This window comes from Fusarium oxysporum, genomic scaffold (assembly GCF_000149955.1).
Source record: "Fusarium oxysporum f. sp. lycopersici 4287 supercont2.80 genomic scaffold, whole genome shotgun sequence".
Classification (NCBI taxonomy): Eukaryota; Fungi; Ascomycota; class Sordariomycetes; order Hypocreales; family Nectriaceae; genus Fusarium; species Fusarium oxysporum.
Window position 1 is genome coordinate 1 of NW_017264880.1, and position 10,823 is coordinate 10,823.

Consider the following 10,823-nt stretch of genomic DNA (forward strand, 5'->3'; position numbering starts at 1 on the left):
GCATTTCCCCCAGCTGCTATATTGGGAGTCATCTTGTGAATACTATCTCCCAGGCAGGCGATTCGTCCACAAGTCCAGATTTTGAACTTTGCTTCTTCCAAGGCAACAAGTCGGAATGAGATAGTTTTCTCCCACAAGTCTGAGAACTTGATGTCAGGTCGAATATACATATCTCTATGTTGAATGGCGAATTTTTCCGCCTCTGTCTGGCTGTAATGTGGGATGTCTCCGATTTGGTACACTGCTTTCAGTCTCTCAAAGACGAAGTAGTAGACTCTTCCGTTCTTGCCGGCAATTGTGAGAGTACTTCTGCCGCTATGGTATCCAATATCAAAGTCTCCTGCCTCGAGGAGCTGGACACCGGACGCGATGCCGAAGAGGCACCGGTACTCAGCGGACATATCTGTGGAACGTCAGAATCTAGTCTAAATTCGAGAAAACAGACTGGCCTCTTAAAGGCACAGAATGCAGACAGCCCAAGACAAACTTACCGTTCTCGTCATGCCTCACAAGCTCTGGCTGTATCGGTTTAGCCAGCTTCCACAACTCCTCTCGGGTCCTGCTCCTGACGCCGTCTGCGCCGGCGAGAATGTCTCCCTTAAACGAAGAATTATCATCACATCTTACAATGACTCCATGTGATTGATGCTCAATATCCACGATGTTCTTGTTCAGCAAGACCTTTCCCTTGTCCTGAATGTTCTCAAATAGGGTTTGGAGAAGTATTTGACGATCTCCCCATAAGAAGTCATAACCCGTCCTGCAGCAGCACGATTAAATCTAGTAGCTCTGAGGAATCACTCAATTACTCACCTCGCCAATCCGAGCCTACACACATCAGATCGCGGGCAGACTAAGCGCCCTTGATCGTCACGATCTGCCATCCATATAATCGGCTCCTATGCTATGTTAAAATAGAAAACACAAACATCCCCTGTCGTTTGCGTACCGTCCTTTTGAATAGCGTACTATAAATTCCGAGTTGATCGAGGATCTTGATTACCCGGGTTAGGTTCAGACACATTGACATCTACATCGCGGAACAATGGAGAAGGGGAGAAGTGGGCGGAGCTTACGCGACAGCCGTTTGGACCTATGCCAATAGACGCACCGACTTGAGGAGCAATCGTGTCTCGGCGCTCTAGCAACACATAGTCGATCCCAGCTTTCTAGCATACTATCAGTAATTTTCCTCTCAATTTCCCAGCGTATTGATCATACCTCAAGCGCATTGGCAAGTGTAAGACCAGCGACACCGCCTCCAGCGATCATAACCCGGAAACCCGTTTGATCAGGCATAGTCAAGATATGAGCCAGATAAGCAATCTGAGTCAGGTGACTGTGATGGTGGATGAGCAGGCTATTGAGGATGGATTGTATGATTTTATATACGATGCTGCGCGCAATTCTTGACCCATTGTGGTATAATGCCTAAGATGTGAGCTAGATGTGTTGTTTGCAGCTGACCTGTGGCAGAAAGCTTATCTCCACCCAGCACAACTTAGGTGTATTGCTACGTGAGAAAGAGAGTTTGTAGTGGCTAACTGCCTCAGGCCGGCAAAACTTTATTATAAGAGATATTAACAACTCGATTCACATGCTCGTAATTCGAATTGGGTATGGGGGCGGCGCAAATCGTATGCTCAAGGTAGAATGGCTTGTTACCATATTGTAGCAGCGCCCTGATTCCTTTGTCTTCGCTGTTGCATAATCGTAACGAGGTAAGACGCGCGGTCAGTGTCAGCTCTCAGCCAGATTCAACTCTAAATAACACTTCTCAAAACACACTTCAGGCAGCATACCAACTACCTACACAGTAGCCCAAGATAAGCTTTTCAGCTTATCATCTGATCAGGTCTCACGCAGACAATCACATAATCGTAAAGCAGCAGCGCCATGACTTCTTTGCCATTCCTCTAGTTTTCAGCTGCAGCCTTTATTTACGAAATACTATTTCACATGCCAAGTAGAAGCATTGAATGCATCCTCGTATGGATACATGGGAGAGCTAGGCCAGCCACATTCAAGCCCGCCTAATAAGTCTCCGTGCCTACACGGCGATACCTCCTCCGCGGCTCTTCCCGAGCTGGAAATTCCATGCACTGGGTAGCTATGAACACGTCGACAAAGGCGGGGTTGACCGTAGAAAAAGAGTTAATCCACTGTGGCTTTAAAGTCAGTTGTATACAGTGAGTTATATAACTGCCAGTTAGTTCAGTCTACTCTATAGATGGCAGTAACTTAGTAGTTATATAAATAATAATGTAAAGGTTGGTAACTAAAACTGGCTGCAAAGGATGGTAATAAATAGTATAGGTAAATCTTGCGTAATAGGCTTAAGCCAGTTTTTAATTATTATAGTTCTTTTCTTAGCCTAAATACGTTAGTAAGGAAAAGCTATTTTTAATAACTTATCTACTTAGACTGTGGGGTGTTCTAAACCTGGATCTTGTCTAGCTTGACATGCTCTGAGCCGCCCTATTTGTCTCCCTATGGCAAGTATTACAACCCCTGCAGTTATATTACATATAGCTTATATTTTTCACCTAATTAGGGAATTCTACTTATCCACGTCCCGGCAAGCTCACTACACACTTACACCAAGGTAAGTAAAACTAAATTATATACTTACTATTTATATTATAAGTACTATAAGTAATTAGTTAATAAGCAAGTTAGCCAGCATACTTTTTAACTTGAAAGCTATTTTTTAAGTAATTCTGAAAATTTTAAATTAAGTTTAAAATAGCTAAGATTTAAGTAACTTATATATAAGACCTGAAATAAGCTATATTAATTTTTCTGAATTTTAAGAAAAAAAATATATATAGCTATAAACTTTAAAGTCTATTTATATTATAAAATACACTATATTATAAGGTTTCTATATAAACTAAAATACTTAAAAATCTTTTAAAAATACCTTTTCAATAAAATTAACTATACTATTCTAGGGAAAATTTTATATAATTTTTAGCTAATTTATTTAAGCTATAGAATGCTATAGAATAAACTATTATTAGCTGCATAGTATGCCGGCCAACTTGCTTATCTGGCCAACTTGCTTATTAACTATATTAAGTCTAATTTAAATAAATATAACTATATGAAATTATATTAAGAGAGAAAGAAATCAATTATTAAAGCTCTAAGCAGATTTACATGTAAGAATTTTAATTAATTTAAAAGCCTTAATTATATAAAAGTATTTAAATATAGCAAGTCTGCTATTCTAGCCTCCCAAGGAGCTTAAATCTTCTCTGGTAATTAAACCCTCTTATATGCGGGCCCGATGCAGTTGTTTTAGGTGTAGCGCAGAGCATAGTATAGTTTCACGAATGGAATGGGATAAGACCTTTGAGATACTCCTGTAACCTAGGATCGCACGCGTACACATATGTCCCCCGGACCCCGCGCGTCATAAGCACGGCGTATATCTGCGTAATAAACCACAACAGGTCGTCGTCCGAGTATGTCCTGCCGAGGGTGGGGTTGTTCTCTTTCCCCTTCTTGTCTAAGTATGAGTTGCGATGGGCGAAGAGACGCTTCCGCACGGTGTCAAATCGTAGGTCCAGACCGATAATGACGCCGACGTAGTTCAGGTCGTATCCCTGCACCGTGTAGATCGAGCCAACCTCCTCGAGCGCGTTACTGGAAGATATCCAGTCGGTGGCGGTGCTGTTCCAGCGAAGCTGCGTATCGCCGATCGCGATGTCGAACGCTGTCCGGTCTCTCTTTGACCGCCACTCCCATGCGTAGCTGGCGACTATGCGTGCAAGACCGACCTCTGCGTCGCGCTGGAAGATCTCATCTCGCATACGCGCGACGCAGTCGAAGGTGCAGAAATCGTAGTCCCCGAAATCGCGTCGCACCCGCGGAAGCAAGAAAGGGCGAGGGTCGAGGATCCAGCAGACGTAAGACACAAAGTCGGACCCAGCCCACAGGCGTATCTGCGTTTAGAGCTGGAAGTGCCGTCTTAAAGCTCGTGCATCGGCCACGAGGTCTGATAGCACCTCCGAAGGCAGGTCTGCGGGGCGCACACTCTGCGCTGCGTCCAGCAGGAAGATCTGATGCCGGCTCTTGGTCTGTATCCAGTCCAGTTGCGTTTTGCTAGTGTCGTCGCCGCCAAAAAGCTCTCTCGTGATACTCAAAAACTTGGCGTTAAGCACTCCCGAAGGTTGGTTAGCACGTTGGTTAAGCCGATGAGTCTCGTCGACGAGAAGCAGGCTGAACATCCCATCTGCCTCCCCCACTTCAAAAGGCGTTATAACCATAGAGGGATAGAGTCAGAGTGTTTTCTTAAAGACAGCCTTGATAGAGGATCGCAGCGACTGTTGTGGCACGACCAAGCCTACCCGGAGACCTTGGAGTAGCCCTCGGTTGGTGTCAGTGAAGAAAGAAGCGAACCGCGTGTCACTGTCCAAATCTTCGAGGGTAGCGAAAGTCTGGATGTCGACAAGTAGCTTGATCAAGTATATGGCCGCCACAGTCTTCCCGGTGCCCGGATCGCCCTGGATCACGATCATGCTGTCGGCGCCGCTCTGGAGATCAGCGAGGAGCCCCTTGACAATCTCCTCTATTGAAGCTGCTTGATCGGCTGTAAGTGCCTTTAACGGTGACAGCTTAAACAAATTGCGGTTTCTAATCTCATGAAGGCCCCTCGTGAAGACGCCGAGGACCTGAAGTCGCTCGAAGATGTTGCAGAAGCCCTCACGATACAGCTCGCGTTGAAAGTATCTGGACTCGGTGATGATGTTGTTCCGGTTGAGCACCCGGTTGGCACCGTCACCGGCCAGCATCTTGATGAGATAAGATTCTAAATCGAGGCAGACTGACTTGTTGAACCTCTCGTCGAATATGACGTGGATGTTCTTGAGGTGCTGTTTTGCAGGCGTTTCGAGGTGCTGCCGCAGTCTGCCAACTGCATTGAGCGACTCCCCAACGTAGATGTCCCTTAGTTGGTCCGATCTTGCCTAGGTGGTGTCGCGGCCATCGTCCAACACGTACACAACATGCCAGTTGCTATATCTCTTATCGTGGGCTCTCCACGTCGCGACAGCATCCCTAGAAAAATCAAGCTGGGCGATCGTCAAGTTGGTCATACTTCTTACTGCTGCCTACTGTACAAAGGACCATCAGAATGCCGCCGGATTATCTACTTTCCGTCCATGCCAACCCTGAGCCCCTCCGGCATTTTCCCGAAGAATCACCCCTAGATTTTACACTTTCCGTCCATGCATATTGATTTTAGGTTTTTATATCTTTTTAAGCTAATAATAACTTTATTACTTAATATTATACCTATTATAAAGCTAATCTTATTAAAATTCTAAATATTATTTAATTAAATATTATATTTTATAATTATATTTTTTATAAGCTTAAACTAATTATAAATAATTATAAGATTCTTCTATTTAGCCTTTTAATAATTATATTTATAAAAAGAATATATCTTAAGTTATAATTATTATTTAATAAAATTAATAGCCTAATACTTATTAATTAGTAATATATTATATTTAATAAGTAATTAATTTATTATTTTTTTAATATATAATATAAAAGGGAAATTCTTATAAATCTAAATTTAAAATATATTTAATTATAAGTTATTCTTCCTAATTACTTAATTTTTAACTATTTAAAATATAATTAATATAAGCCCTATTAACCTACTAAGCTAGCCTTAATCTACTAATATTTATAATTTTTCCCTAAATACTAAAACCTTTTTTTCTTAATTTGCCTTTTTCCCCCTCTTTTCCCCCTTACTTCCCCTTCTTTACCCTATAATTATAATAGAAGTAAGGGTTCTTGGCTTATTTTAATATGGCCTTTTAGGGTTAGAGCCTTAGTAGTAATCGCCTTAAGGGGGTAATAATAGAGAGGGCATTTAGCCTGCCAAGGACAGGGGAAATATCTTTTTTATACTTATAGATTAAGGCTACTTATTTAATTAGAACTTAAGGTTTAAAATAGTAATTATATAATCTACTAAAACTTAATATTAAGGGTATTATATTTTTTAATATAATATATAATACCTTATATTATATTATATTAAAAATAATACCTTATTTTATTATCTTACTTTAATTTCTTTGGCTTTACTTTATATATTACTTAATAGGTATTTTAACTTTTTAAATAATTAAAAGGTACTTTTATTATTTAACTGCTTTACTCCTAGCCCTAAGCTTTATATAAATTTATATTAGCTAACGTACACGATAAGCTTGCTGATCAGACAAGCATGCCGATCAGTCTACTGTGTAGCTAAAAGTAGCTTACCCTATAGTATTTTCAACATTAAATAAAATAGCTAAAAATCTATAAGAAGTATTTTTAAAGATAGTATAGTTACTTATATAAGAAAGGATTTTTAAAAGAATTTTAATTATTTTATTTTATATAGAGAACCTTAAAATACAGTGTATTTTACAGTGTAAATATACTTTAAGGTTTATAGCTATATAGAATTTTTTAAAAAATCTAAAAAAAATTAATAAAGCCTATTTTAAGACTTATATATCTATTAACAAACTTTTAGCTCTTTTAAGATTAATTTGGATTTTCAGAATTATTAAAAAGTTGCCTTTAAGGTGAATAATAGAACTAATCCGCATGCTTGTCTGATCGGCAAGCTTATCGTGTACGTTAGCCTTAAATCTCTAGTTTAAATATTCTGAGCCCCTTTAAATTCCTTCTGAAACTCTGCAGCACTCTTCACGTGACCCCTAGAAGGAATGATCTTATCCAAGATAACCTGGTGAAGCTCCCCATCCCCATCAGCACAAGCGTCGCTGATGACTGTTGTCGCAAATTCGGCATCCGTTGCTGTGACTGCCGTTCTCAGAACACAGCCAGAAGTGCTCAACCCGGACAGAACAAGAGACTTGATGCCCTTCTCCTTCAGATAATCAAGTAAGCCTGGGGACTTGAGCGCCGAGATATGTCCCGGGACCCGGTGAAAGGTGAGCTCGTCTTTGTCATCAGCCCGAAGTTCAGCTGGTTCGGGTTGTTCCAGGTTCTTCATAATCTCCAAGAGCCCTTGGAAGCGATCTACGCCTTTGCAGGCCGGGAAGGGAGTGCCGTTTGCGTCGATAAGGCAGTGGACAACGGTGATGTTGTGAGTCTTGGCCCAGTTTCGGAGTTCAACTGCGACCTTCAGGGCTGGCTCAGCAGATGGACCAGCAACCTTCTCGATGAATAGAGTGTACCAATCAAGGAGAAGGAGAGCTGTTTCAGAGGACCCATAGGCGCTCGGTGACGAGGCGTCGAGTGTAGTGGTAGACATGGTGATATTAAGCGTATTGCTGAGTGCTGGGTTTAAGACAAGAGTTAAGCTTGGAGTATTTGATTAACCAGCGGTAAAATATGAGTCTTATATACTGCACTGAACTATATGAGATCAACACTTCAGGACGATCAATGGACTTAGATATGGTTAACTCGGCGATATGTGCAGTTAACCCCGTCTGGCGTTATGAGGTTATCCCCACTCGGTGCCGAATCGGCAAAGCTTTTTCATACTTTCGCTCCACTACAGGGTATTCAATATCCAGGGACCATCCTGATTAAAGACTGCAGCCAAAACAAGTTAATTATCTTTTGAAGTGCTTGAAAGAGATGATACAGACGTAAGTATTTTAGGGCTTATACTAGCATTAATATCTCCAATCCCAGTAGCCCACATGATACAATTCTCATATTACAAATAAGAAGGACCCAAAAGCCTCCGCGGAAGGTTTAGAAATTGTTTCATAGACATCCACTACCCACAAGAGACTATGGTATACTGGTCTTGTACTATAATGTATTAAGCCCGGCTCTGTATCCCCAATCAAAATGCAAAGAACCATCCGGTGCTATCTCCATAGACAGCATTTGGGGATGTCCATACAGGCATACTATAGTTCGCTTGCTGTCTATCTGATCTTGAAGGTATAAGTAGCGACCTAGTTCCAGAGCTTTGCTTTTTCTTTGCCATCAATTTGACGTTTCACATAATCTTACACCCAGAGCCCACAAGAAGACTCTCCATACAGCACAACTAGACGACATGGCCGGCTTGAAAGAAATCGCTGTGATTGGTGGCACTGGTGCACAAGGCATGCCAGTAGTGCAAGGTCAGAATGCTGTGATATAAATAAGGTTTCAATATTGTGCTGACACCCACTGGAAGCTTTATCGCAGAGTGGACGTTACCTAGTCAGGGTCTTGACTCGAAATCCAAAGTCTTCCCGCGCTGAGAAGCTCGCCGCCCTACCAAATGTATCCCTTATTCAAGGCACTCAAGAGAACCAACAGGATCTACACCGTGTATTCAAGGGCGTGTACGGTGCTTGGGTAAATCTCGACGGTTTTACTCTAGGCGAAAAAGACGAGCTCTTCTACGGCTTCAGAGCCTACGAGATTGCGAGGTCTGAGCATGTGCAGCACTATGTTTGGGCGCATATAGAGTATGCCTTGGGCAACGCGAACTTTGACGAGAGCTACCACTGCGGACACATGGTTTCCAAGGGCAGGGTGGGCAAGTTTATTCTTGCACTTGGCCAAGAACCTATGAAGACCACGCTTTTCAGTACTGGTCCGTACATGGATATGCTCATAGATGGCATGATGACTCCTAATATCCAGCCCGATGGATCCTTTTTGTGGATTAACCCGCTCCGTATGTTGCTTTCCTTATTTTCAACCTCTTCGTCTTTGAGCAGGATCTGCATTCTCGAGTGGAGGTCCGAGTGACTCAAAGTATCTGGCTAATATGCATTAATAGCAAGCGACGTGAAACTCCCCTTGATTGCTCTTTGTGACGTGGGCATTTATAACCTCTGGATCTTTGACAACCCATCGGAGTCGGCAGGCATTGATCTCTCTGTAGTGACAGATAATGTGAGCTTCGAAGAGATCGCCGAAGCCGTTACAGAGGTTACTGGCAAACCTGCATCGCATCAGAGCGTGCCATTCGAGTCATATGCACCTCTGGCAGAGCCTTACCCGGGCGCTTACGTCAACTGGGCCCTAGGTCCTGATGCACCACGAGACGACTCAATCATGAGTTGGCGAGACAATTTTGGTGCGTTTTGGCGATACTGGGGCGATGGCATTACTCCATCGCGGGATACAGAAATCCTCGATCGCATCTATCCCAGTCGTATCAAAACAGTGAGAGAATGGATGCGACACGTGGGATATAATGGGACGCGTCGGGGGAGCGTTCTGAAGATGGTGGAAGATTGGGCTGTTAAAATGGCATCTTAGGCATGTGCATACGCGACTGTCTGATACTGGTTGGTTGACATCGCAGTCTTATGTTTTTGAACTGTAAAATATAGGGCCAACTTCCTTCCGTGGATAGCTTTTCCCTCATATTTGTAGCCGACATTGTTTTATTAAAGGTTGCTTAAACTTCAAGGTGACACTCTTATCTTGGAAGAACCAGGTACCAAGCCCAATACCTAATGGGTTTAAGTGCATAATAAAGTCGGTTTTGCAAGTTTGCTATTGCGAATGCCAATCAGACTCTTGGCCCTGAAAATGGCGTAATCTGCATTGCCGCAGTGGGTTAGCTGTGGCATTGGGTGGCTGTTTCAAGGCTTGCAGAAGCTTCGGCAGTGTTGTCCCAGTCCTCGAATGACTTCAAGGTACGAGGACACCAAACCATGCACCAGATGCTAGGCTGGTGTTACCGAAAACTGAGGCTTATCTGGCCATGAATCAGTCTTTACTGACCTTGCGTCCATGTTCCCAGATTGATCTGTTCAGCCTGTGTGGAGTCCTGCATATGGAAGCGAACGCCAACCCATACCAAATCCTCGGTTACATCGGTAAGATGCTCAACAGCAGGGATCTCACAAGTTTGGATGATAAGGCGCATTGGAAAGGTACAAGCGTCGCTCGACGTGTCATGATCCTTGGCCGATGCGCAAGGGGCAGATCTTGGGAGGATTAAGCGAGGGGAACTGTTAAAAAGATGCTAGTGATGCTGGTACCGAGTCAAAACTGCATTTCGGGAATGGCTCGTCTCTTCAAAACCCATGATAAATGCCAAGACTCAGTAGCGGAATTAAGACAGACTCAGCTGTGGCTTGGAAGCGGCTTTCGAAAATCATGATCTTTGACAGCGAGTCAAGACCAAATACCGATGGGGAAAGCCCCTTTCTGAAAAGGTGGAAATTGGATGGCGTGGGCGTTTTTCAGCCCTTTATCAGTTGGGTAAGGAAGCATGTTTCTTTTTCCAGATGATTTGTCCAACAGATAACTGTCAAAACTTTCAAACGAGGCTTGCCACCAAGAGAGCGCCGCAGCCAGTAGCATGCCCACTACCCCAACAAGCGTAAACTCAGAATTGGCGGTTAATCTGCAGCGGTCGAGTTATCTATTGGAGCTAAGACGAGATAACGATAACGCGTGCTTCTTTCGGCATGGTCGTATCCGGGGAAAGCTGTCATGGCTGGATCGAACGAGTCAGTTGTTCTGCAGACAGGTTCAGCTCTCGTCATCGGCTGCCATTCAAAATGCAGATCCCATCCTGCCTGCATGAGATTCCCCCCATTCTTGCTGTAGCAAAGCTTTTCGACTGTCATTCTCCATTATATTGCACAATCTCTATGAGTTGGCGCTGCGAAAGCGCGTGCTCAAATCATGGCTGGACTTCAACCTAATATTTGGGCCGGTGTCGCGATCCCATGGCTCGCGGCTGTGACGTCTCTCATTCTTCGTGGCTCGCCCGGCGCATGACCAAGATGAGCTGGTGGTTTGACGATTACTTCACCATCCTGGCGTTCCTCTTCGCGACGGGATACTGTGGCATTAGA

General features: G+C 43.3%; 4 protein-coding genes across 4 annotated transcripts; 1 reads left to right on the plus strand and 3 right to left on the minus strand.

Annotated features, from left to right (window-relative positions):
• Nucleotides 1-247: 247 nt before the first annotated feature.
• Nucleotides 248-503, minus strand: FOXG_17704 (uncharacterized protein; the record flags this gene model as incomplete). The annotated part of the gene is made up of 2 exons (XM_018397708.1): nt 248-403; nt 492-503. The coding sequence occupies 2 exons, from the start codon at nt 501-503 to the stop codon at nt 248-250; spliced, it is 168 nt and encodes a 55-aa protein (XP_018258837.1).
• Nucleotides 504-3,332: 2,829 nt separating this feature from the next.
• Nucleotides 3,333-4,799, minus strand: FOXG_17705 (uncharacterized protein; the record flags this gene model as incomplete). Its single annotated transcript, XM_018397709.1, has 3 exons — nt 3,333-3,950; nt 4,041-4,085; nt 4,356-4,799. The coding sequence occupies 3 exons, from the start codon at nt 4,797-4,799 to the stop codon at nt 3,333-3,335; spliced, it is 1,107 nt and encodes a 368-aa protein (XP_018258838.1).
• A 1,880-nt stretch (nt 4,800-6,679) lies between these two features.
• On the minus strand, nt 6,680-7,300 carry FOXG_17706 (uncharacterized protein; the record flags this gene model as incomplete). The annotated part of the gene is made up of 1 exon (XM_018397710.1): nt 6,680-7,300. One exon carries the CDS (start codon nt 7,298-7,300, stop codon nt 6,680-6,682), a length of 621 nt encoding a protein of 206 aa, XP_018258839.1.
• A 765-nt stretch (nt 7,301-8,065) lies between these two features.
• On the plus strand, nt 8,066-9,267 carry FOXG_17707 (uncharacterized protein; the record flags this gene model as incomplete). The annotated part of the gene is made up of 3 exons (XM_018397711.1): nt 8,066-8,143; nt 8,200-8,677; nt 8,783-9,267. 3 exons carry the CDS (start codon nt 8,066-8,068, stop codon nt 9,265-9,267), a joined length of 1,041 nt encoding a protein of 346 aa, XP_018258840.1.
• Between the last annotated feature and the right edge of the window lie 1,556 nt (nt 9,268-10,823).